Here is a 26,856-nt window from a genome sequence, read left to right on the forward strand (position 1 = left end):
CGTGAAGAGCAAGTGCTGCTCTCCCTCGTGCCTTGGAGCATTCCTGGCAGGCTTTGAGAGGGGAGCTGGACTCTGACACTTTGCACCAAGGCTTTTCAGGGCCTTGGGGCACCTGTGCTGTACCTGTGCTCTCTGGCCAGGCACTTCCTGCTCCCCTCTCCCTCTCCTGCTGCCTGCTCCATTGTTTGCCTGCAACAATTGAAACCCAGGGTTTCCATAGAGCGAGGAGCACTCACAATAGCTGCTGCTTTGCAGCTTGGAGCAAGTCCATTATTCACCTGAGCACTGTTTACAGCAGAGTTTGCTGGGGTCTGATCAGCCCAGCAGCGGAAGAGCTGTTGGATGTTAGAACCTGGATGAGAGCACAGGTGGTGCTGTGGCAGACCCAGCTGCCTGCCTCCTCAGACAGATGTTTTTCAGGTAGCTCCTGCCCTTTCTGAACCCCTGGCCTGCTCTTCCTCAGCCTGGTGTAGCAAATGCCTGAAAACAGCAGTTGTGACAGGCTCATCCAGCCCAGAGCTGGACACAGTGTGAGTTCAAGTCTTGACCAGCACCTGACTGTTTTTGTGTGTCTGACCATGCAGGCTTACAGTGCCAACCCTGAGCCCTCCCTGCAGAAACCTTCCTCCTGCTATCAAATCTCAAATGTCTGTGGAAACCTGAGATCCTGTACTTGCTGTTTTTAACCAAGAGCCTCTGGAGGCTGGCAGGCGCCGGGCAGGGTTTTATACACAAGCAAAGCTCTGCTGATTTGTGTTTCATGCAGTGTTGAGTCTGCTGGATACACACCCTGACATTCACCAGAAGGAGCTGGATTCCATCTTTCTGGATCTGTTTCTGACACTGCAGCAGTCTGATATGAATTTCTTTCTTGAGCAGAGTGCGTGGAATTCATGCTGAGCTGTAAAACATGTTTTATTGCAGCTGTTCCCAGGGTGAGTCAATTCACCTGGAACAGTCACAGGGAAAGCCAGGAGAGGGGAGGGGGAGCTTTGCCTGCAGCTTTACTGAGCACCTGAGCTTTAGTGTGCAGGAGCTGAAATCCTCTCTGAGCTGATGCTTTTGTGCCAACCAGAGCCCAAAGAAAAGTTGTGAGATCGTCCAGGGGTCAGGGATAGGGCCACATCCTGTTCTCCAGAGTCTCTGGGAATGCCTCTGCATGGCCACCACCAAAAGAGGCCTTTCTGGGCTTTGCTGTCAGCCTGTTGCCCCAGGAAAGCTGTACCAGACCAGGGCTGGGGGGCAGATGCAGCCAGAGATGGGATGTAAAATATCCTGGTCCCTCCATCAGCAGCACCAGTAGCTGACTGCATTGTTTCTATCCCAGCGATGCCCTGGCTGCATCTGGAGGAAGGAATGGGGGTAGGAGGCTGCTGGGGGCTGGTATCTGCAGTAAGGAGGAGCTGGAGGTGATGATTCCCTGGGGGAACAGGTAACTTCTGCTGCTCCCAGGTGGGACTCCAGACCCTCATTTCCCTGACTTAAAGGGAAACCTGAGCCACCAGGTCCCTGTTCCCCAAATCCAGCCTCCCACTCAGCCTGGCTGTAAGTATTCCCTCACTGTCTGCCTCTCCCTGCTCAGGGGATGAGTGTGGGGAGCCAGAGCTGCTTTGGGAGCAGCAGCAGTTTTGTCCTGGGCCACCCCTTCCTCAGGGTGGCAGCGGGGCAGCCTGCAGGCTGAGCTGTGTCCAACCCCTGCAGCGCCAGGGGAGGGCTCCGTGAGCTCCCTGCCTTTTTATGGTCAGGAATGTGTTTGCAACACGTTAATTAAGAGCGACCATGGTGGCCAGCACAGCCTGACCCTCTCAGAGCTGAGCCCTTCCTGCCCCTCTGAGAGCTGAGAGTGGAGCCTGGAGTCATGCTGAGACCATGGCAAGGGGCCATAGTGCGGCTGGACCCCCTCTGCCTCCCCTTTTGCTTCCCCAAGGCTCCTGTGGGGTCTGACACCCTTCCCTCACCTCCTGTTCTGCCCTCACACAAGGAATGTGTCTCTATATCCAAGGTTTTGGGGCCAGAGCCCCATTTCTCCCTTATTTTTTAGCTGCCCTGCACCCATGCTGGGGGCTGTGCCAGGGTCTGGGGGTGCTCTCTGCTGCCTCCTCAGACTGGAGAGCAAGTTTGGCAGAGTAAATATTTGAAAACAAACCCACAAACCAAAATAACTTCTCTAACCCTAGTGATAAATCTGTGTGCAAAGCTCACTGGAAAGCTCACACTGACTGAGGTTTCAGCCAAGTGGCCCTCACCTCCCTGCCCACTCCTGGGCTTGATGGAAGCTCAGTTCAGCCTATTCATTTTTCACTTCCAGTTAATTATGCTTTTATTAAATTTTAACTGGAACATAAGGACTTGCAGGGCTCTTAATTTAAGATAAAACCTCCCAGGGGAATGGACCAGGAGGCCATTTCTCTCAGCTGGGAGCATGGTGAGTGTCAGCAGAATCTGATGCTCTTGTCTTTTCCATCTGGGCCTGATATGCTCTGTTATTTGAGGGGGAAAGTAGCTTCTCAGTATGGTTTTGTGTTGGCAGCACAACCTTGTGTTTGCCCTTGGAGGGCTCATCAAGGCACGGGCTGGGTGTGAGGGTGATGGTTTCCTCCTCCTCGGAGCAGGGACAATGTCAGATAAGCTGGAGGGGGCTTTTTTCTGTAATTCTGAATTTGCTGTGAACAGTGTAATGATCTGGCCCAGGCTTCCCTCTTACACCTGCAGCCAAGTGAGAGTCAGTGGATGGGTGAGGATCCATAAAATGGGGAGGGGGGTGTTGGATGTGTCACATCACAGAGCCCTGACCTTGCTGTCTGACCATCACCAAGCCCCTCTCTGCCCCTGGAGAGGGTGAGAGCAGCCATGTGAGCTATGGCAGAGGGGATTTGGGGGTGCTGGAGGCAGCAGGGAGGTGCAGCCCCCCAGGCTGGGAGCTGTGCAGAGCCTGCCCCCAGCCTGCTGTCACCCTTTGGGACCTCATTGCTGAGCAGTGACCAGAAATAAGCAGGGGCCAGTGGTGCCCAGAGGGGCCACAGTGATGCTTTGGGCTGGGAGCTGAGGAAGGGCTGTCCTGGGGTGTGGCTGGGCAATGGCTGGGCAGCTCTAGAGCAATAGCAGAGCAGGGCAGGGTCAGCCATGGGCTTGGGAGGCTGCTGGAAAGGCTGGGGTGGGATGGATGGGGGAGCAGAATCAGTGTCTGACAGGGGGCATGGGGACACTGCACCCCCTGCCATGCCAGCACAGGGACCTGTGCCCTTGGGCAGTGCAGAGGGGTGGGCCAACACCTCCATCCCCAAGGTGAGCTGATAACTGTCCAAGAGAGTGGATTGAACCCCTCAGTGTGTGTGGGATCCATTGGAAGCAGATCTGTGGCTCTCAGAGCAGAGGTAGATGAGGGCCCAAGGAAAGTGAGGCTTTTAGCTGTGTTTGTGCAGCTGCTTCAATGTTTTCCCTGGCTGTGAAGGGTTGAGCAGGGAGATAAATGCAGATGTAATTAATGGAGCTGCTTATATGCTGCTGTCTGTGACTTATGCTGGGAACAGGACTAGACTAAATATCACCATCACTGATAGGAGGAGGTGGCCAATTTATGGCCCTCTCTGTGGGGAGAGGAAGATCTGGTTATAATAACACTCAGCAGGGGAAAAGAAATGTTTTACAGTCAAAAGCTTCTCAAGAAAAAAAGGCCAAGCACTGGGGCTGGGTGGAGGAGGAGCAGATCCCCAGGGAGAGCCAGGGTCCTGGACAGAAATACCCATCCCAGCCCTGGGGAGCTGTGCTGTGGGGATTCACAACAGTGAAATCTGTGCAGACAGACTTAGAGCCTGTGCAATGGCAGTTTATAGAGACCTGACCTTCATGGGGGCTGTTGGGGTACACCCCTGGGAATTGTAAGGATGCAGAGCTCATTCCAGCTCCCTGCACTTTGGCCACCACCTCTGGCTGTGCTGTGCCACGGGGTTTTCAAAAGGCTGACTTGATCCTAGTCCCGTGATGCTCTTCTGGTAAACAAAAGGAAGGATTTCACTCACAGCCCTTGGCTGGTGGCAGTCACAGGGCTCAGGCACCCGCGGAGCCTTTGCAGGGTTAAGAGGTGGGAGTGTGAATCACAGCAGCCTCTTGTGGGCAGTGTCACTCAGCGTGCAGTGACATTCATGACATTCCTGTGCAGCAGTGCTCCCCTCCAGGGATGTGCTTGGGCATCACCCAGATCCTCCATCCCCCCTCAGCTTCCCTGCCTCCAGCAGGACCCACCACCCCCCAGCCTCTCCTCCACTGCAGCTGTGGGGCTTCCCAAAGGAGCTGGACACGGCAGGTGGGGTGGAGGGTCTTTATTTATTCCCAGGTTTGCTGGGCACCCCCAGCTCTCACACAGCCCTGGGTGTCCCACCTCATTGTCAGTGCCCTGCTTGTCTCCTGCTTGAGATGCTGAGCTCTCCCCAGGCTGTGCAAAGGCATCAAAATCCTTCCCCTACCATGGGTCCATGGCTGTGCTTCCCTGGCAAACAACCTCCCCCCCCTTGGTCCTTGGTGACCTTCTGGGCTTTGCTTCTGGATTTTCCTACCTGAGCTGGGTTTGTGCCCAGCGCTGCCCTGGGATGCAGTTCCTAAACCAAAACTTTCCAAATGTCCCTAAAAGTGCACCCACAAGCTCCAGATGCTGTGCTGGTTGGAGGGGCCAGAGCTTTTCACAGGCTCTGGGCGTAGATGCAACAGGGAGTAAGTCCATCCATGGCAGAGGAGCAGGTGTTTACACATGGCAGTGGATTTTTGGGTTTGATCTCTCTGCTCTCAGCAAGTGCTTGGTGGAAGCAAATCTTGTCCTTGGTTGGTTCTTGGCTGAGTTTGTGTCAGCAGCATCACGGTTGTGATTTCTGGGTGCATTTGAATGAAAAGAATTCAACTGGACCCAAAACGTCGCCCGGCCCCAGGCCTGGAGGAGACTGCAAAGCCCTGGGGTGGCAGGGAGCTCTGCTAGCTGACGTTGAAGGTGACAGAGGAGCCATCTGCTCTGTGCTGCTGCCCCTCCAGCCCTGCCTCCCCCCAGGGCTGTGCGGGGACCCTGCAGTGCGCGGCAGAGCGCCCGGGCAGGGCTTCGCTCAGCTGGGTCACCTCGCTGAGCTCTGCCTCCAGCGTGCTGACCGTGTGGGCAGCCTGGGCTACGTGCACCCTGTGCGCTGCCTTCTTGTGCAGGAGGCAACTGAAGATCTTCTTGAAGCCCTTGCGGAAGTGCTTGGAGACCAGGGCGTAGACGATGGGGTTGACGCAGGAGTTGGCGTAGGAGATGACGTGCGAGAGGATGCGCAGCACGTACGTGGAGTGGTTCAGGGGGAAGTACCCGAACCACACGCACAGGATCACCAGGTGGTGGGGCAGCCAGCAGAGGCAGAACAGCACGGCCACAATGATGATCATCCTGGTGACCTTCCTCTTGGCCTTCTTGGACTCCGACATGTCTTGGAGAGGGTCCACGGAGCGCCACAGGTAGCGAACAGTCCGCACGTAAGTGAGGCTGAGGATGAGCACGGGGATGATGTAGCTGAAGATGAAGGTGCAGGTGTCCATGATCTTGCGCTGGGAGATCTCCCAGATGGGGTGGCAGACAGTCAGGTTGGCCAGCTGGAACTCCTGGTAGTAGCTGAGGTAAGGGCCCGAGAAGATGAAGGAGAGCCCCCAGATGAGACAAATGGCCAGGAGGGCGTTCCTGGGTGTCCTCAGCTCCCTGGAGTGCAGGGGGTATCGTATGGCCAAGTACCTGCATGGCAAAGGGAGAGGGACATGGCCGCAGCCCTGGGGAGGGCACAGAGAGAGCATCACCAGGAACAGGTTGGAGAGAGGGCAGAAATGATGGATTTGGGATTTCCAGAGCAGTGAATCACACAACTGATTCCCTGGAGCTTCTTAGGGACCCTGTGCAGCACAAAGGATTGAAGAAGATTCTCTCCCTGACCCTGTCCCATCACCCTCTGCTCTTGGCAGTGGTTGTGGGGACAGTGGGGATGGTCTCATTCTGTGTCCCCTAATCCAGCAGACCCTCACTTGACCACCAGTGTCTGGAACAAATGATTGGAGCAGTGAGGATGCAAAGGCAGGAGCAAGTGCCCAGGATCCCCAGACACAGCATTCCTTGTACTGGTACACGTGAGAGCACATCACCCCCTTCCAGCTCTGTAATTAGCTGGTCCCTTAATTGCACCCACATCTGAGGCTTGTGCAAGCCCTCCCTTGCTCAACACATCTGTTCCCTCTGCTCCATGGGATACAGGGGGAGAGGCAGCCCCTGGGGCTGCTGTCAGCAGCCAGTGCAGGGCTGTGCTGGGATGGCAGGACACATCCAGCCGGGCTCCAGGGCCTCCCAGGGGACTGGCACAGGGATTTTCCACATCCCACCTCACAGGGCTTGGGCACCGAGTGGAGCAGCACCAGGAGCTCCCAGCCTCTCGCTGCAGGGTCATAACTCACCGGCCCTTGCAGAGGCAGGGACTGAGGTAAAGCACAGGCAGGAGCACCAGGCTTCCCAGCAAAACCCACTCTGGAACGGGCTGGGATAACCACTGGGACAAGGGACAGCACAGGGACAGAAAGGGGCTTTTTGCTAATAGAAGGGGAGGGTGGGAAAATCAGTGTCTTAGCTCAAACATCCCTGTGGTTTTTTTCTCCTCAAGGTCTGCCTGCTTTGCCAGGGGCTGTTTGGAGGGAAGGGGCTCTCTCTGTGCATCCCATGAAGAGCCAGAGCTGCACAGGGACTGAGCTTTTCTTCTTTCTCATTTTTCATCCCCACTCCACTGCCAGGGCCAGTGAAAAATCTTAATCTTACAGTCCTACAGTTTTGGGGTCTGAAAGCTTCCTCCAGCTGGGCACTGGGGCCAGGGATCCCCCTCTGCAGCATAATCCCCTAATACTGGGTCCTTGCACTTCCTTACACACATCAAGTGGGAAATGCTCCTGGATTCCCCCAGGAGCTCCGGGAGATCACAGCAGTCAGGATTTAGCCCCAGGGGAATTCGCCCCCTCCCTGCCCCGCTGGGATGCAGGGAAAGGAGAGCCTCAGGATGCAGCCAGCCCCTCCCCTGCTCCCTCTCCTACCTGTCCAGGGACACGGTGGCCAGGGTGAAGCTGCTGGCGTACATGGTGAGGTAGATGAAGAAGTGCACGGCCTTGCACATGAAGGGCCCGAACACCCATCCCTCCAGGGTGTAGATGGTGGCTTGGAAGGGGACGCAGAAGAGGATGAAGCAGAGGTCGGCCACCCCCAGGTTGAGGATGAAGAGGTTGGTGGTGTTCTTCACCTGCCCGTTGCGCAGCAGCACGGCCAGCACCAGGCTGTTGCCCACGGTGCCCACGAGGAAGATGATGAAGTACACGAGTGGGATGATCACGGACTCGGGCTGCCAGCCCCCCCCGGAGCCCGCCAGCGAGCCGTTCATGGCCGGGAGTGCCCACCCAGGGGCTGGAGGGGGCACCGTGCGTGGAGAAAGCACCGGGGTCACACGGGGTGAGGGGTGCACAGGGAGATCCGTGTGGGGTGCGGGGAGAGCACGGTGGGGGGCACAGAAGGGAGGAAAAGGGAAAGGGGGTGCAGGGAAAGGTCAGTGAGGAGCACACAGGGATGCACAGGGAAGGGCTGGGTAGGAGAAGACGTGCAGTGGGGAGTGCAGCAGGGATGCAAAGGAAAAGGGGGTGCAGGGAGAGGTCAGCGGGGATTGCAAGGGAAAGGGGGTGCAGGGAGAGCCCGCTGGGGAGCACAGCAGGGATGCACGGGAAAAGGGGGTGCAAGGAGACGGCAGCGGGGATGCACGGGAAGGGGAAGAAAGGTGGAAGGGGAGCACGGAGAGCGCACGGGAGCCGCACGGGGAAGGGGGTGCATGGGGAGCCAGCGGGGGTCCCGCCGGGGCGCACGGGGAGCCGGCGGGGGCGCGGGGGAGCCGCGGGGGAGCCGGGGGCCCTTCACCTCCTCCGGCTGTGCGGGAGCTCGGGGCGGCTCCGGCGGGCGGCTCGGCGCTCTCCGTGCGCCGGCGGAGCGGGGGGGCCCGGGGGCTCCGGGCGCGGCTCCCGCCCGGCCCCGCGCATCGCGCCCGGGCACGGAGCCGCACCCCGGACAGGGATCCGCACCCCGGGCACGGAGCCGCACCCCGCTCCCGTCCGGGGGCTCACGGGCTCGGGCCGGGCCGGGTTTGCCCTGGGATGGGGGGGAAATGTCACTCAGGGCTGTTACCCCCGGCAGGGGCTGGGACAGCCGGGCTGGGCGCCCCAAAGGGAGCTGGGCACCCCAAAAGGGAGCTGGGCACCCAAAGGGAGCTGGGCACCCAAAGGGAGATGGGCTCCCCAAGGGGAGATGGGCACCCAAAGGGAGCTGGGCACCCCAAAAGGAGCTGGGCACCCAAAGGGAGCTGGGCACCCAAAGGGAGCTGGGCACCCAAAGGGGGACGTCTGCGGGGTTTTCTTATCGCATGCCCCTTCAGTATTCACTGAAAGAGGGTTTGTTTGTTCACCCCCCGGGGCTGCAGGGCTGGTTTTTAGGAACGGGGATCCTCTGCCTGCGAATGTGTCCGCATTGTCCAGCGGCAGCGAAATCCTCGCACCACAACACCCGAGGTGAGGTTTTCAGAGAAACTGCATTCCTCCCCACGGCTGGGAGGGCAGTGTGATACATGGCAGCGAGAACAAATCTTTTTCGTGCCGTGTCTTCCTGCAGAATTGCCTTTTTGGTCCTGCACGGGTGGAAGCCGCGGAGCAGCCGCTGCAATCGGCTCTCCAAGGACTCTCCGTGTGACCCCACCGCAGCCTGCCTTGTTTTGCTTCTGTGGAGAGGGAAATATTTAATGCGTCGATTACTTGTGTAACTAACTCACCCGCCGTGCTGGGGGCTCTGGGGACACTCCCAGCCCTGGGACACGGCCACCAGAGCACTCGGAGCCCGCTCCACCCTCGGCTGCCCAGCCCTGCAAAACCTGCTCCCGCTTGGAGATAACCCGACCCCTTTGCGGTGAGGATGCTCCGTGGTCCTGATGACATCCCACAGGGAAAAACAGGCAATTGGGACCAGCACAGAGGAAATTCGGGCACCCCACAGGGCTTGAGGAGCTGCTGAGACACAGAGCACAGCTCTGCCTTCCTCTGCGTGTCCCCAGGGAGCCACTCCTGTGCCACAGCCCCAGCCACGACCATGGGGATTGCTGGAATCTCGTGGGAAAGCCTGGCCCCAGGGGAGGTTTCACGCTGTGGGACCTGCTCTGTGTCCTCAGACACCACAGGGTATTGGGATGGTGGTACTGGTGGTGTCTTTGGTCAGCCTGCAGAGAGACCGGGTCCATCCTTAGGCTGCAGAGTGAGATTATTAAAAAAAAACAAAACAAGGGAAACCACTCAGTTTGTTCCCAATAGCAGTAAAACTCGGGAGTAGCAGGATTGAAATAAATAGCAGCAAAATATATTCTTGTCCTGAGACCCAGATGGGTTATTTGGGCAGGGGTGCAGGAGGATGATCCAGATCCCCAACAGCAAGATCCTCTGGCCAAAATCAACAGGAAAAGGCTAAAACCAAGAGGAAAAGGCCAAAATCAACAGGAAAAGGCTAAAACCAAGGGGATAAGGCACCCTGTGGGGCTGGCAGAGGGATGTGAGTGCCTGTAACTCTCTGGATTTGTTCTCTGCAGCAGTCCCTGTGACACCAAAGGCACCTCAGCCTCACTGCAAGCTCCCCTCCAGGCTCTGCAGGTGGAATTCACACACCCAGGTGGTTTTATCCTCCCATTTCCAGGTTCCAGAGGAATCCAGAGGAGCAGCAAAGCTTCCTGCCAGTGTGCTTTAAGAAAGGTGGTGTGGCAGAAATGTTCCTGTGCCACACGTGGTGGCTGTCCTGACACTGGAATAGGTCCTTTGGGGTGCTTTTTTGGGCACCTGAGGGTGGGTGCTGCTGCACCAGCCTAAGCCAAGCCTGTGTGAACTGCCCCAGCTGCAAGAGAGGAGCTGTTGTTTGTAAAATGGGCTTTAATTGCTGTGCCTGCTTAGTTCAGCATCGTCCTGGAGCACGGTTTGGTTCAGATAGGGAATGAAATGAATCCCTGGGAGATGCATTGGGAGCCTGGAGCAGGGAGTTTAAAAGATGTGCACAGAAAGCTGCCACTTGAGGACATGGTTGATTTTTATTTTTTCTTTTTTTTTTTTTTTCCCTTTGAGCTTGCTGTCTATGAGAGGAAAGGAGAAGTTTGAAATCAGGAATAACAGGTCACAGCTGAGCCCTTGGAAGGGGAGAGGAGCCAAATTGCTTCTGGGAGTGTGACAGCAAAGTGCAGCCAGGCAGGCAGAGATGGGTCTGGGGGCACGAGCAGCTCTTGGAGCAGTTTGTACTCATAAGGGTTTATGCAAATATCACCATTAGGTGTTCAAATAGATTTGGTGATTGTCCCAAATGGGGTATTCAACCCCATGTGCAAAAGGACCTGGTCTTCAGTGCTTACACCATGAAATAGCTCCGGGGTGAGGTGAGATAAGGCAGGCTCTCCTTTCCCACTGCACTGCCCCAGGTTAAGGCTGCTGGAGGTTGCAGGATTTGTTTTCAGTGCTTGCCCGGGGGAATTTAAAGCCCCGCTCCGCAGGGGCTGCCCAGAGCAGCAGCTCGCAGTGTCCCGGGAAGGGGCAGAGGCACCGAGGGAGAGGCTCCCCCGGGACTGCCACAGCAGCAGCAGCACCGCCGGGGGGGGTCACCCTGAGGGGGCACCCTGGGGGCTGATTTGGGGTCAGTTCTGGGGCGGGTGAGCGGGGCAGGGTTGGTGGGGCTGGTTTTGGGGTGAGCATTGGGGATCCCCGGGGCAGACACAGTGACGGAGCTGGGGGCTCAGTCCGGGACGGACGAGAGGGACACGGGCAGGAGGGGCCGGGCGGGGATGTGTCCCGGGAGGCCGCAGGGACCCCCCGATCCCTGTCGCGGATCCCCCCGTTCCCAATCCCAATCCCGTTCCCTGTCCCAGTTCCCCCCGTTCCCGATCCCGTTCCCAATCCCTGTCCCAGTTCCCCCCGTTCCCAACCCCGATCCCGTTTCCTGCCCCGGGTTCCCCCGATCCCAATCCCGACCCCTGTCCCAGATGATCCCGATCCCGTTCCCGTTCACTGTCCCGGTTCCCCCAATCCCGTTCCCGTTCCCGTTCCCTGTCCCGGATGATCCCAATCCAAATCCCGTTCCCTGTTCCCGTTTTCCCCGTTCCCTGTCCCAGATGATCCCAATCCCGTTCCCTGTTCCCGTTTTCCCCGTTCCCTGTCCCGGATGATCCCAATCCCGTTCCCTGTTCCCGTTTTCCCCGTTCCCTGTCCCGGATGATCCCAATCCCGTTCCCTGTTCCCGTTTTCCCCGTTCCCTGTCCCGGATGATCCCAATCCCGTTCCCTGTTCCCGTTTTCCCCGTTCCCGCTCCCTGCCCGGGCTCCCCCCGGGTCCTCCCCGTTCCCGGCGGCCCCCGCGCGGCCGCTCCCGGCCCGTGATGCTCTGCGGCCGCGGCCCCGGTGCAAGATGGCGGCGGAGCGTCAGGGAGGCGGCGGCGGCCGCGGGGCCGGGGCGGAGGAGAACAAGGAGCATAAGGACGGCAAGGACAACAAGGAGAACGAGCGGCCGGCGGGGCCGCAGCCCGGCGGCCTCGGCGATAGCCTGGGCCTGGAGAGCATCCTGCTCAGCAGCGGCGGGGGGGACGTGGCAGGCCCGGCCCCGTGGGCGGCGGGGGGACGTGGCGGCGGCGCGGGGCTCGCGGGGCCGGGGCGGGCAGGGACGGCGGGGACAGGGATAGGGACACCCCGGAGCTGCGGGCGGTGCTGGCCTGGGCCTATGAGGGTTTGGTTTGGGTAAAAGGCCAGCTGGCTTTCCTGATTTATGGAATCGCGCTCTACCTGGGCTGCGTCTGCTTCCGAACCCCGGGACAGCTGGCGTCAGTCTCCACAGCGGGGCCGGGTGCTTTAGGGTACGAGCAGGGCACCCGTGAGCTGCTCCTGGTGTTACTGCAGCTTGAAGTGAGCAATAATACATTAAAAAACCTTAACATGTCCGCTGAGGTGGCAGACTGGCTCCTGCAGGTTTAGTGTTTCTGAAATCTCGGCATGTAAAGCTCGTGGAGGTTTTGTAGGTGAAACTTCCACGTGAAACCAGTCCAGCTGCACAGCTGTGATAGAGCTGAGTTTTATCTTCTGGGTCAGAGGGAAGCCCGGGGGAAATCAGGTTGCAGTTTTCCACGTGGCATGTGGCAGGTGTTGTGTAGTCAGTAAGTGTGGAGTAAGGTGCAGGCACAGCAATTGCTCTGGGAATGTTGGGAATGTCTAAGTCAGTGAAAAAATAAAAAAGTTCAGAGGGTATGGATTCAGCAAGAAACTGTGCAGGGTAAAAGAGAGTCTGAAAAACATCTTGGGTAGACAGCAGGGATGAGGAGAGCTGTGTTGAGACATTGCAGTTGGACTGGGTTGTTCTGCAAATACAGAATAATTCAGTGTAATAACTGTTGGTGCGGGGTTTTAGTGCTTCAGAGAGTTTCTTTTAGGTGTAGTCCCAAGAAAACAATTTGCTAGACATCTGGCATTTTAAACTTTAAATGTTTGGTGTTTTCTTTAAGTGTAGTTGTAGTTTTTCTTTTGTTGGGGTTGTTGCACAGTCTGATTTTTTCTTGTGGGTTTTCTTTAGAGGCTTCTTGGTAAAGCTTAAAAGGGAAATTTTAGGATATGAATATGTATAGCACGGAGGTTTCTTGTGTGTGGTGGAGATTTTGTTTCACCAAATAACCTGCCTTGTAAACTGAATGAAAAACATGAGATTTACTAGAGTGTGGCATGGTTTTATTTGGCAGGAATACCTGAGGGAATAGAGGAAGTGCAGGAATTCTGCCAATACACTGAAGGATGGGGAGGCTGGATGGAAATGATGGAGGGATGGTGCCCCAGGTCACAGGGCAGTGCTTTGGGTCACTGATATTTGTTGCAGCAAGACTAGAAATGTGCTGAAAAATTGGCAAAATCAGCCCTGGAGTAATTTCCAAAAACTCCTTTTGTGAGGTTCTGTGCTCAGAAGGCACTTTGCTTGTTTGTTTGTTTGTGCTGGGCAGGCAGCAGTGATTCTGTTCTTTTCCTGAGCGAGGGGGCATTCCTGGGCAGGAAAACTTCTCTACCTCAGTTTTTTCTACAAATCTGTGTCACAAGTGTGGCTGGGGAGGTCCTGTAACCAGGTGTGTTATCCTGGATGGGTCCTTATCCCAAAAGGAGCTCTGGTGACAGCAGCACTCCCGTGGGTGTCTGGAGGGGGTGCTTGAGGTTTGTCTCGGTCTCTGCTGACAGGCAGGAGCTCTGGCCTCATGAGGTGCTTTAGAGCCATCGGCTGTCTGCTTTTAGAAGGTTTTGGGGTGCCCCAGTGTTCAAGTGTGTTTGTCTGATGGGGTCTGTGGGTTCCCTGCTGTTATTTTGGGCTGGAAGGAGGAGCTGGTGCCGCTGCACTGTGAGTGTCCCTTAACGCCAGCCGCAGTCCTGCAGATCGTGAAGGAGTCGCAGCAGCAGCACGGCCTGAGGCATGGGGACTTCCAGAGGTACAGGTGAGTGTTGGGGGCTGCTCCTGGGCCTTGCCTACACTTCATTTAAATTGTAACCCCCCTGTAGCAGACAGCAAAACCCATCTGCCAGGTGGAAAGCCCTGACAGGCTGTTCCACGTGGGGCCCTGTGTGCTGATCGCCCTTGGCTGTGCAGGCTGGCTCTGCCATCTCCACTGCCCACAGGAGCTTCTGTTCACAGCTCCCTGGTAAGCACTGTACTCCTTCAGAGCTCAGTGTTCAATAAGCACACATAAAGCAGTTAGTAATAACCACATCACCCTGATTTTTCAAGATCATTAATAAATACATGTCCTCTTACCTTGTTTTCTGTTAATTGCTGCTTTACAGGGAGTTTTTGAGCTACCATATGTCACACATGGAGTTTTAATAGTTAAAACATTGTCTGGTACAGCCTTAATTTTTTTTTTCTCTTTGGATAAAGCAGTAAACAGAAGCAGAGTTGTCCTTTGGCCAAACTGACTGTGGTTGTCTTTTTTAGGGGTTATTGCTCCCGCAGGCTGAGGCGGCTCCGCAAAACTCTCAACTTCAAGATGGGCAACAGACACAAGTTCACTGGGAAGAAAGTAACTGAAGAGATCCTCTCAGACAACAGGTACAGGGAGTGGATGGAATTGAGAATTCAGTATGGTACTGAAGAGTTTCCTTTCAGTTTTTCTGAAAGGAAATTCCTTTCAGTAATTTCTGTTTCAGGTGGAAAACTATTTTGTGCAATATCATCCATTTCTGTTCAGAGATGTGTGTTGTTGGTATTAATAAAAGTTCAGGCTGTAGTGCAGGTGTAAGAGACACTGCTCAGATCCAGTGGGACAAGAAGGAGCAGCAACAGCATGTTCCTTCTCTTCCCTCATAGTTACTAAAATGGATTCTTTTCATAATCAGTAAATTCCTGTGACATTGAAGAGGAGATGCTTATTCAGGTCTGTTGTGAGGTAGCCATGGGAATGCTGGTAATGTAAATGGTGTAGCCAACAAGGTTGGGGTTAGAGATGCAGTCCCTTCTGTTTGAATCTTCTAAGTTTGACAGATGCTTGTCTGACAGAATATGTGCAGAGTAGCCAGGATTTTGGGTTCACTTCCCATCTTTTAGGAATACTTGAAATGTTTCCTGTCTTGTCTTTTCTTGGGGGAAAACAACACATGATGCTGCATTCACCTGTGTTGTTAAGAACATTTTGAACCAGTTTGAAGAGTGGCCTAAAATGATAAGTCCCTTGTCTTTGTAGGGTCTGTGGTGCTACAGAATGGTACCTGATTCTCTTCCCCAGTGGGGTAATTACACTTCTGAGTGCGAAACACAGCAGAAACTAGTCAGGAATAACCAGACTTTGTGTGCTTAAAACTTTAAGAAGTAAAAGCATCTGTCTCTTACTAACCTGCGATTCTGCTACTGAACTTGGCTGACCAAATGGCAAAGAGGTGGTGGTGATACAACTCTTGTCTGAGTGTTATTCTTGTCCCTTGCACCCTCCTGTGCCCTGCAGGTATTTGCTGCTGATCCTGATGGATGCAGAGAGGGCCTGGAGCTATGCCATGCAGCTGAAGCAGGAGGCCAACACGGAGCCCCGCAAGCGCTTCCATTTGCTCTCGCGGCTGCGCAAGGCTGTGAAACACGCCGAGGAGCTGGAGAGGCTCTGTGAGAGCAACAGGGTGGATGCCAAGACTAAGCTGGAAGCTCAGGTAACCACTTTCATCTTGCTGTACAGCAAGGGCTGAACAAGAAACCTTTGGAATTTGGGGTGAGGAAATAATTACTATCTCTCAATTGGTAATAGAAGTACAAAGAATCGAGGGCAGCTAAGATGGTGCAACACAGCCTAAGAAACTGCTTATCTACTGAGTTACCTTTTTGTTAAATGTGCTGAAGTCACCACCTAGAATGCAAGATTTGGGGATTTGGTTCCTGGAAAACAGGAAACAGCTCTTGTGAAATCTTGGAACAGCAGTGCTATACACATTTCGTTAAACTGCCATTGTATAGCATATTGCTGGGAGAAAAAGTTGTGTGACATTAGTGGGCCATTGCATAACAAACAAGAAATATCTTTAATTTCTGGGTGACCTTGTCTAGTGGAAGGTGTCCCTGTCATGGCAGGGGGGTTGGAACTAGATAATCTTTAAGCTCCTTTCCAACCCAATCCATTCTGTGATTCCATTTTATGATTCTGTGCTTCCTTAGAAATGCAGCAGAGTCAGTTAAAGGAGAAGAGGTAGGTAGCTGTAAGCTGTCATCCAAATCAGTTGTCTTCTGTGGGAAGCCCCAGTGAAAAGGGCAAAGCTTAGTCACCCCCTGCAGGAGTCACAGCAGCCTTCCTGCTGAAGGTGGCCCCAGTTGTGCTGCTGATGGGGGAAGTGACCTTGCCCTCGCTCTGTGTGCAGGCGTACATGGCTTACCTCACCGGCATGCTTCGCTTCGAGCACCAGGAGTGGAAGGCAGCAATGGAGGCTTTCAACAAGTGCAAGTGAGTCCCTGACTTCACCAGCTTCCTTCAGGAAATAGTGCTGGATCACTTTAGTTATGTACATAACTAAACTAACATAACTAACTCTGTGCATTGTTAATTGTGCTTAACTGGGAGGTGCTGCTGAAGAAATAGCATCCTCCAGAGCACAGACACAAGCTGTTCCCTTAGGATAGCACCTCACAAGTGACACACACTGCAGTGCTAACATTTGTCCTTTGCTGTAGGACCATCTATGAAAAGCTGGCCAATGCTTTCACAGAAGAACAAGCTGTGCTGTATAACCAGCGTGTGGAGGAGATCTCACCCAACATCCGCTACTGTGCCTACAACATTGGTAAGGGAAGGGGGGCCTCATCTGTTCCCAGGAAAGCAATATTCATTTAGTTAAACCCTGGTCTAAGTGACACTGAGGCCATAATATTCTGGGCAAATTCTGCTTGTGTATTGGGACAGTTTAGCAATGCAGAAAGGGCCTCATTTTGCAACAGCACCCGTGGTTATGTGTAGAAAGACAGAATAACAGTTTGTGGTAGCTTGCCTATGAAATCAGAATAAAGTTGCAAGCTTGTCCCTAAATTGCCAGTGTAAAATCTAATGATTAGTTTTTGTATATGAAAGTGATTTTGAAGTCAAATGGAAATGTGATCTCAATTTGTTGATTCTCTCAGGTGACCAGTCTGCCATGAATGAGTTGATGCAGATGAGACTGAGGTCTGGTGGCACTGAAGGTCTTCTTGCAGAAAAACTGGAGGTAATTTATTTGCATGCCTCAGCTTGAAATATTCATTATTATTGTGCTGAGCATGAATATTGCTGCAGCAAACCATTCAAGAGCCAGAATGGAACAGAAGTGATCAAGCAAACAAGGGCTCTGTGGAAACAGCACTTTCCCAAAAAGCCCTTTGAAATCAAAGTAGTCAAGTGTAACATGAATTCAGGAGGTTCAGTTTTGCATCCCTGTAAGTTCAAGCTCCTAAGCTCAGTGTGTTCTGTGCAGGCACTGATCACCCAGACTCGGGCAAAGCAGGCAGCCACGATGAGTGAGGTGGAGTGGAGAGGGAGAACTGTGCCAGTGAAGATTGACAAAGTGAGGATCTTCCTGCTGGGGCTGGCTGACAACGAGGCAGCAATTGCTCAGGTAACCCAGCAGCCCTCTCCATCCTGCCTTTCCAACCATCCTGTTTCCTTCTGTGCAATACCTGGCACCTGAACTAAAAGCTTTTGAGAATTTCATTTTTTTTTTCAAACTTGGGGCTGGAAAGCTGAAGGTAAAAGTGGGGGAATACTGATTATAACCCAAAGCTGAAGTGTTGGCTGGGGATAGCTCTCACAGTCTGCTGAGTGGAGTAGTCTGGGAGATCTGTTCTGAGTATTCCTGCTCCTTGGAACATTCTGGGCTGCCTTGCAGCAGCAGGGTGATAACCATTATTATTAGTGCATCACTTGGAAATGAAGGTTACATTTTTAAGAGTAACTGGTTTTGAATTACTCTTCTAATTTCTTTAAGCATCTTGCTCAAATGCTCCAACTTCAGAGTAGCCAAAATGAAGATACATATTGACCATGTTTTCTTCAGCAGCAAATAGCCATTTGCCAGGTGTAGCAGGTGCTATGAGATCTATTCCATTCTCTTATTGACTTATGGAAATCTTCAAAAGCAGGAAGTGGATTAATAAATGTCAGGATGTAAATCAATTTCACATGTAATGGTTCTGAAACACTTTATAGAATCATGGTATATCCTGAGTTGGAAAGGACTCACAAGGATCATTGAAGTCCAGCTCACTGGAACTTGCAGTGGCACATACAATTCATGTCTTTAGTATTGTAGTCAAATTTTCCACTTGTAGTTTTTTCCTTGGAAGTGGTGACCAGAGGAGGTATCCTGCTTTTCAGTGGCTGCATGTACACTCAGAGTTTTAAAGACAGTGAAAGGATCTTCAGTAATAACTCTTGCCACTAAAAATGGGGATTTTGCAGCATTAAAAACCTTTTATCACCAGGAGAATAATAATGGTAAATAAAAACAGAAATGATAAAACAAAAACCCTGCAGAGGTTTAAGACCAGAGCAGGGGACAGTGGTGAGAGGAGTGTGATTAGGATAAACAGGATGTGGCTGGGTGGGAAACCCGAGTGTTACCCATAATATTAGGAATTGGATGTTGCTGAATGGATTTGGTTTCAGGACGCACATAAGTGTGGCCAGCAGGTGGAAGTACAGCTCAAGAGTTCCCTCATTTAACTTCCATCCTGCTGACAGTTGGACTTCCTCAGTTTAGTTGCTCTCTAAAGTAGTGGCAGAACAGCCTGAATTTGTTCTAATCTTGCTTTGCATTCCTGGGAAGCTCTCACTAAACAGAGTTGAGTGGACTGATGAGAGCTGAGCATTGCAGCAGCGCTGTTTACATTCCCAGAGGGCTAAAACTTGCCTTTTTGGCAGCAGTTCTGCAGTTGTGTCAGCTGTGATGGGCAGTCCAGCTTCAGGTGAATGAATTGTGCTTCCTGGGATCTTTGGCACCTTTCTGCTCATCTTCACTGAGCTGAAACCCTGACATGACAGCAGTGCTCTGCAGGTTTTAATTAGAAGTAAAACCAGTCTGTTTTGTGTAAAAATGGAGTCTCCCAATGCAATTATACTGTTGCCTTTGGTGCCTTATTGGTGATGGGAGGAACAGAATAAATAAGCCAAACTGAAATAGAAATCCAGGTTTAAAATTGCTTATGTCAGTCCTTTTGTGGATTTGAAGGTGTGACTGTGAGGGCCCAGTGCCTCTCACCAGGCAGAAGTGACAAGGCTGCAGGGCAGCATGACACAGGTGTGCTCCTAGCTGCTATTGCCTCAAGGATTCTCATCTCTGGATTGCAGCAAAAATGGGTGCTAATAACTGTCAGAGATGTTAGACAGTGGTTTAGACCAAAGAAAATCTGACAGCTGAGCACTCCACATTTTTGGGATTGGGTTCAGTGGATTGGTTTCCATGAACCCTCTAAGATGAACCTGTGCAGTTCTGTCAGGACAGTTGAATCACCAGCTGTAGCACTTGTGTCTCAGTCCTATAATCTGATATCTCCCAAATCAGAACATGTGTTCTGATTTATGCACAGAATCAGCTCAAGGAGTTTTTGCTTGGAAAGGAAAGCCTTTGTTTCATTGCAGGGCCCAGCCCTTGCCCTCTTTGTGCCTGAATGATGATCTGGCCGTGTCTGTTTTCATTTTTGTGCTTACAGTGAAATTGCTGTGCTGCTCTGGGTGAGGTTGAGAATGCAGTCAGACTTGTCTCTGGTTATTCTCAGGAGCCAGTCCCACCTTAAAAATTCTCACAGCAAATCTTAAATTAAAAACAAAAAAAATCCCAAACTCAAAAAAACGCCTCCATCGCAGGATACCTGAGGTTTTGTGAGGGAGTAAAAATAACATTCCTGATTGGGTTTGTGAATGTGGGAATTAGAGAGGCAGAGACTGTAGAGCTGTACAATAAATGAACAAGTGAGCATGGTTTTAGACATTTTTGTATTCATTTTGACAATTGCAAATTTATTGCAGCAAAGCTCATCTTACACTGTTACATGAGATGAGAGTGGCAGAACATGGTGCTGGTGCTCTTGAATTTTCCTTCAATCACTGAGGCTGAGGTTTTCTTCTGAGTAGCTTTTTCTTACTGAATCATTGAAAGTCTTGTAATCTCCACCTGGTTTCCTTCTCAGCATCTGAATAAAGGCTGAGTTTCGGTTTGGGAGCTTGTTTAATTGGGTACACGATATGCCAATAAATTAGGCAGAGATCAGGCTTCAACTTGTTTTTTAAAGTTGTTTACAAGTTCTGGTTTTGGGGCAGAAGGCCAAAAGCTGCTTCACTTTTTTTTTTTTTTTTAAACAAAACTTATGGTGACAGCAGAAAAGCACTCGGTCACTCCTGCTGCTGAAATATGGGGTTACTGTGAAAGATGCTTCAAACAAGCAAGTTATTGCCACTGTGAGCATTGCTGGAGTGGGAGTGGAGAAAAGATAATCATCTGCATGTTCTTACCACATGGGAACATTAAATCAGCATAACAAGAGCTGTCTGCATTGGTAGTTTGCCAATTCAGGACTGCTCAGCTCTTGTGTTGCTGGGCCTTTCCCACAGTGCAGTCCAGCCTCAGCTCAGGGGGCAGTGCAGGTGCCATCCAGGAGGGAATGGAGTTGCTGGGAAGGAAGGTAACTGGTGTAGGAATGAGGCCATGAGCTGTGTCTGCTAGGCCTTCACTGCTGTTCAGTTCTCAGCACACACCCCATTCCCCAAGATTTCTGGCAGATTTCCCCCAAGAATATGTTGCAAACAGGCACAGATTGGAGTTCTAACTATCCATGGACCTTAAAGACATAATTTGGGAGAAACTTTGTTTAATTTCCTCAGTTAATTCATGCATCATACAAAAAATTCTGATTTCTTGAATCTGCTTTGCTCTTAGGCAGAAAATGAGGAGACAAAGGAACGTTTGTTTGAGTCTTTACTCAGTGAGTGCAGAGATGCCATTCAGGCTGTTCGGGAAGAATTGAAACCTGACCAGGTAAGCAGCAAACACCAGTTTCTACTTCCAATGACACCCACTTGGGAGTGGTTTAGTGTTCAGCTTGCTGGGATTTCTTTAATAAAGAGCTGCAAAATTTGAATTTACTCTCTTCAGAGCTGGAGTGGGGGAATAGCAGTGAGAAGTCCTCCCTCTTTTGCCTATAAGTCTTCCTTCCATGGCTTACCCAAACCCTGAGTTGTTCTGTATTTTTCATCCCTTGGCTGCCAGTTTTAAGTAAATCATGCAGTGTTTTGTCTCCATTGCCCACAGAAGCAGCGAGAACACTCTCTGGAAAATGATTCTGGGAAGGTGTCCAACATCCAGTACTTACACAGGTAATAGGCAAACATTGCTGCCAGTGCTAGTGTGAAGGAGCCATGTTCTCATGTCAAGATTTTATTTTGTTTGGTTTTATTTTATGGGTTTTTGTTCTGGGCCTCTGGGATCCCAAAGGATGACTGTACAGATAAGGATCTGATTCAGGGAGCTTTGTAAACATTTCACTCCAGACTCTCATGTTGACCTCCCAGATGTTTTTCCGCCACCAGTTCAGAACACAGAGCAATATCTGAGTAGCTCTGACAGTGCTGATGGGATTTCTCCTTTTATTCTGGCAGTTATTTGACCTACATCAAGCTGTCCACGGCCATCAAGCGCAACGAGAGCATGGCCAAGTCCCTGCAGAAGGCCCTGCTGCAGCAGCAGCGCTCCGACGAGGACGGCAAGCGCTCGCCGCGGCCGCAGGACCTCATCCGCCTCTACGACATCATCCTGCAGGTACTGCTGAGGAAACACATCCAGCTCTCCAGCCCAGCCAGAGAACACACTAACTGTGTGCTTAGGACAAACAGGATGCGCATGGGTAGGAAATCTGAGTGTTACAAAAGGTTATTGCAGAAATACAGCACTGTAAGTGAGCTACCGTGAAGTCTGAAGAGTAGCTGAGTACCTTCAAGTACCTCAAAGATGTTCAACATCTGCATGAAACACAAAAAATCTCTTTCAGTTATGAGCAGAACTTGCTGCTTGACTGGGTGTCCTTTGTTGTGCACTCTAATAAAGTTTTAAAATAGTCTTTCTGACTCTTGTGCAGCACCCTTAGAGCTGCCTCAGTTTCTGCTGGCCAGGGAAAGTAGCAGCTAAAAATACTTGTTCTGCATAAGCAGGTTCTCCATTTCTCCCATAATTTTGCAGTTAACTGAGGGAGCCTGTGGCTGAAGCAGTTGTGAATGGGAGAGGGAAATGCCTTATGGAAGAATTAGTTCATGTGAAATTTAAGGAGTCTTTGTCCTAATTCCTGTTTGTGTCAGGAAGTCTGTCCTGAGGGCAACTTGCACAAGTTTCAATGAGAGTCCTTCACAAGGTTAGAAAACTGATGATTAGAAAACTGGAAACTATTTTCCTGGGAGTGTTCTGTTGACTTGTCAGAAGGGTCAGCTTTCTCTTAGACCAGCAGATTCCAGAGGAAGGCAATGCCTGCATTTATTATTATTTCTTTTGCACAGAACCTTGTGGAACTGACACAGCTTCCTGGCCTAGAGGAGGACAAGAACTTCCAAAAGGAGATTGGATTGAAGACACTCGTGTACAAAGCTTACAGGTGACTGAGAAACAGCCAGGTTTTCTTTAGCACATGTAACACCTTCAGAAGTGTAATTTCACAGCTCTGTGTGCTGTGCAGGCCTTTGATGCAGTTTCCTCTGTCCTTTGAGACAGTTCCTAAAGGGAAAATAGGATATCTCCTATTGCCAGTCATTTCAGTTGGCAAAAGCTGTGGACAACAAACACATCAGGAATGCTCTCTTGACTGTTGCAGGTGTTTCTTCATTGCCCAGTCCTATGTCCTGGTGAAGAAGTGGAGTGAAGCCCTTGTGCTGTACGAGAGGGTGCTGAAATACGCCCGCGAGGTTCAGTCGGGAGCTGGAGCTCACAGGAACAGCCTGAAGGTAAGAGCCCAGTCCTGAAGCTGAAGTTTTATGAAGCAGCTCTGTCCCACTATTTATTATTAATATTATTAATTAGGTGCCAGGCCATTTTAGTTCAAGACCGATCTCTAACTCGGGAAAAGGGTAATGTTCATTATAGCAGAGACTTTCTAGTGACATGGGAACACTTCAGCTCCCCACTTGGAGGAGGGACAGACTTGCACTGACTCCAAAACAATTTACCACTTTTTCTCACCTGTGCATTTTCTCTTATACAACTTCTGTAGTGCCTGAAGCACAGTGCTGTAGCTTTTCTCCTTCTGGGAAAGCTTATCAATAGTAGGAGTTAATTTCTTAGTTCTTACTCTGTCTTAGTTCTTACCTTTGCTCTGACTCTTAGACTGGCACATTTCAGGCTCTCAGAAATAATTTTCTTTAATGCTCTAGGAGCTGCCTGATGTTCAGGATCTCATCACTCAAGTCAATGCAGAGAAGTATTCCTTGCAAGCAGCAGCTATTTTAGGTGAGTAACAGAGCTATACTAGAGCTCTGCTCTAATGTATCTTGACTAAAGCCCCTGCAGCTATTCCATTCCTTTTATTTCATTTCTGAAGTTCCAAAGGTTTTTCCATCACCATTCACTCAAGCTTTGGAAAAGTACTTTTCCCCCAGTTCTGGCTGCTTCTAGCTGTGTGTGGTGCAGGTCAGCAGGCAGTGGCTGGACATTGGCATCTTGCTCCCTGCCCAGAGATATTAAAACCCTTCCTGGGGATGTGCACCCATTTTGGAAGCCTGCAAAGAACAGTTCAGTGTTTCATTTTTTGCTGCAGACACTTTGGCCTTACTCATCCCAGTTTTGCCTGGTTGGGTGATCTAAGACGAGGGAGAGCAGTGATGTTCTCTCTGTCAGTGTCAGCCTGGCCCACAGAACTCTGGGGGATGGATGAACTTTGTGATTTCTTGGGCTGCTGTTTTTGCTGTGCCTGCTGCTGGGAATCCAGGACAAGGAGTGTGGTGCCTCCTTTATTGCCTGAATGTTGCTTTAATAGACCCCCCACCCCGGGGTGTTCTCATAATCTTTTGTTGTGTGCTTCACTCCAAGTCTGTGCTGCTTTCCAGACCTTCTCATGACAGTGTGAAGGAGAAGCTCCACCACTGCAGGGCTGTGTTGGCTGTAGATGAGTGTGTGTGGTGCTTACTCTAGAAATCAAGTTGATTCTACTGAAAATGTTGTCCTGTGTATCCCAGAGAGCAAGGATCATGGCTAAGATTGGAGCATAGCTGCTTCCTGAGACAATCTTACTCTACACCAAGGTCAAGCCTGTTATTCTTACCCCCTTTTGTTCAATTTTGCAGATGCAAATGATCCTCATGAGACTGAGTCTCCATCTCAGGTCAAGGATGGCAAGGTAAGAGCCAGGAGCTCAGGCAAATTCCAGCTGTGCTCTTAATGACCATCACCTTCATCCTGCTACCTGAGTGTCCTCACAACACAAGAAATGTCACATTGGTCAAGATTTAGTCATGACTGGTGTATTTAGGAGATTTTATTAGGCTGGGTGCTGGGGTAGGAGCTGGGAGGCAGATGCAGCTCCCAGTGTGGCACCTTGCTTTATTTGGCTTTCTCCCTGCACATGGGAGGGTTTTCCAGAGATCCTGCGTCTGTGCTTTGACAGGAGGTTAAATCATTTTCAGAGTCCCCAGAGGCCTCACAAGGGAGCTTGAACTTCTCTTGTCTCAGTTGCTGCTCAGTCCTGTTTGATGTTTGACCATTTTGACGTGACTGGGATTTAATTTGTGTCCCTGCCTTGATCTCTTGCAGCCTCTCTCAGAACGGTTTGAGACTTTCTGCCTGGATCCTTCCCTGGTCAGCAAGCAAGTCAGCCTCGTGCACTTCCCACCAGGATTCCAGCCCATTCCATGCAAACCCTTGTTCTTTGACCTGGCCCTTAACCATGTTGCTTTCCCACCTCTGGAGGACAAGGTGGAGCAGAAGGCCAAGAGTGGCCTCACAGGATATATAAAGGGCATTTTTGGATTCAAAAGTTAACCAGGACCCCCAGAGGAACAGAGGTTTTATTCTGTATTGAAGGAGAAGCTCCAAGAGGTTCTAGGACACAAATACCTGCACCTGAAACCAAGAGAGGGAAGTTTTACCATCTTCTCCCCTGTGTCCTGTGTTCATGTCTGTGCACACACATTCTCTCCCAGTGTATTAAAGACAAACAATTACTCAGAAACAAACATACACTATAAATAGCTGAAGATAACCTGGAGCACAGAGAAATTCCTTTCTGCTTGGAGAAGTTTTGTGATCAGTGGCCTCTCCAGGGTTGGTACACATTTACTCACCATGGACCAGGGCATAGATACAATTTGATTCCTGCCTCTGTCCCATAATTTTACACTGTTATTTGGTTTTTTGATCTAGAAATTGGCGTGTAATTGGGAAATAGAGGCAGAAGTAGATGCAGAGCTAAACCAGCAAGGTGAGGCTTCCACACAATGGCTGTGGAACAGTAGCCAAGGCAGCAACTTCTCCTTCCCTTTCAACCCAGAAGTCTATATTTTTTAAGAATGTAACATTCTGAAAGACAAAATAGAGCTTCTTTCCTTATCAATAAGGATGGCAAACATCAAATATTGATGGTTACTCCTGTTGTGGTGGTGAATTTGTATTCTGGGCCGATAGCACCCTTCTTTATTCATACACACACTTCATTAGATACCTACATACAGTATAGAACCTATTCCTGAAAGTATTTTCCTGGGAAAATAGCTTCATGGGTGGCTTTAGCAATACCTACTTGCTCTTCTTGGGAAGTTGGGTCTCTTGGTGTTTGTTTTGTCTCTGATCTAAACCTTGCCTGAAAACAAGATGATCTTTTTCTGGAGTTCATCTGTTGCTTTGTTTCTTGTCCCTGGTCAGTAGCTACACATGAAATGAGGGATAAGGAACAGCAGACCAGTAGGTTTGTGAGTGATAATTCATCTGTCATGCCAGACAGCGTTTTTTATAAAGCACTCAGGTGCCACGGGGATGGGCACTTTGAAAGTGCAGATAATTTCATAATTGTGATCAATTCAGTATGAAAAAAACCCACAGCACATGGGCAGAACTGTTCCTAAATAAAGCATTTGGAAGATTCCACCAGCACTGTGTGGGTTTTCACTCAGCCTGTCCGGGCAGGTGAAGCAAGAGTTTGTTCTGGTTGTCTGGACTTTGTGTTTTTTCTCCTTTTGTAGGCATTGGAGTAGAGGTTGGAAACAGAAGGACCATTTTGAATTATTGGGCTTTTGTTGTAATGGGAATTTTCCTTGCAAGGTGCATGTCAGATGAATGGGGGGAATGAACAATTCCCATTATTTTAATATGAATGTTCACTTTGTTCAGTTCGATCTGATTTGTGAGTTCTTGAAGTACAGAAGAACTGTGTGCTCTTCTGAAAAAGAGGTGGGAGTGGGAGGAGGAACTTCTTGTTTGTATTTAAATTCTGCAACATGGAAACAAAATGGGAATTTCTGGTGTTATAGCCAGTTCCCTTTGCCTCTGGATTCCAGGGGCATTTTACAGAAGAAAGGGAGGTGTACAGGTGAAAGAAATGTGGAAGATTATTCATCAGATGGCAATTTCTAGAAAACTTGGTCTTGACTGGCAGCTTTCTCTTCCCCTTACAGCCCATTTCTTTTTAGGCCCACAATGACCAAGGCTCACCTGGTCCCTGTGTCCAGCTGAGCTGCTCTTCTCGGCTTTTGGATCAAGTCACAGCAGTGTTCTCCTTTGGTTTGCACCAAACTCTGCTTTCCTTCCACGGCTCTGTGTTGTGCCTGGATTGATTCCAGGGAAACTCCTGTGGCCACTTTCTAGTTACAGTTACAAAAACATAAGCGCAATTGGCCTCTTTCTGCCAAACGTCTTTTGACAGGGAACTGATGAGTTGAACGCAGATAAGGAATTTGAAAACAATAAACTTTTATTCCTGACCTCTGAGGCGTGTAGTTTGTATTAGGAGCACTGAGCACTCTTTGCCTCCCCAGCACTCAGAAGATCGAGGTCACACCATCACCTGGGGCTGCTGAGCCTCTGGGGAATGGCCGCTTAGCTCTGGAGGAGGCTCTTCTGCCCCGAGGCTCAGATAACGCCACTCCGAGGTGCTTGGCTTGTTTGTTTTGGTGTAATGTTAGTGGAAAGTGAATGGAGTGGGGTTTGTGAGCAGTGGTGTGGCTTAAATCATGGAAGGTGCTGATGAGGCTCAGGAAAAGAAACCTAAAAATGTAAAGAAGGGGGAAAATTGTTATTGAAGTCACCTGTACGGACCAGACCAGACTGACAAAGCTGAAGCTTTTAACCC

The 26,856-nt window shown here is 50.9% G+C and overlaps 3 protein-coding genes across 3 annotated transcripts in view; 2 read left to right on the top strand and 1 right to left on the bottom strand.

The window, feature by feature from the left end:
* The window catches only part of CASKIN2 (CASK interacting protein 2), a 648,645-nt gene that overhangs the window by 126,107 nt on the left and 495,682 nt on the right, over positions 1-26,856 (top strand). The window lies entirely within an intron of this gene.
* GALR2 (galanin receptor 2) lies at positions 4,956-7,421 on the bottom strand. Its single transcript, XM_030962138.1, has 2 exons — positions 7,075-7,421; positions 4,956-5,743 (listed from the first exon to the last, which is right to left on the bottom strand). The coding sequence occupies exons 1-2, from the start codon at positions 7,413-7,415 to the stop codon at positions 4,963-4,965; spliced, it is 1,122 nt and encodes a 373-aa protein (XP_030817998.1). The 5' UTR covers positions 7,416-7,421; the 3' UTR covers positions 4,956-4,962.
* SRP68 (signal recognition particle 68) lies at positions 11,478-26,488 on the top strand. The gene is made up of 16 exons (XM_030962117.1): positions 11,478-11,641; positions 13,477-13,543; positions 14,041-14,154; positions 15,044-15,239; positions 15,939-16,021; positions 16,249-16,358; positions 16,693-16,775; positions 17,022-17,162; positions 20,478-20,576; positions 20,850-20,914; positions 21,197-21,356; positions 22,085-22,179; positions 22,396-22,525; positions 22,952-23,027; positions 23,861-23,913; positions 24,327-26,488. The coding sequence occupies exons 1-16, from the start codon at positions 11,494-11,496 to the stop codon at positions 24,552-24,554; spliced, it is 1,848 nt and encodes a 615-aa protein (XP_030817977.1). The 5' UTR covers positions 11,478-11,493; the 3' UTR covers positions 24,555-26,488.

The sequence above is a fragment of the Camarhynchus parvulus genome, chromosome 18, assembly GCF_901933205.1.
Source record: "Camarhynchus parvulus chromosome 18, STF_HiC, whole genome shotgun sequence".
NCBI classification, from domain to species: Eukaryota; Metazoa; Chordata; class Aves; order Passeriformes; family Thraupidae; genus Camarhynchus; species Camarhynchus parvulus.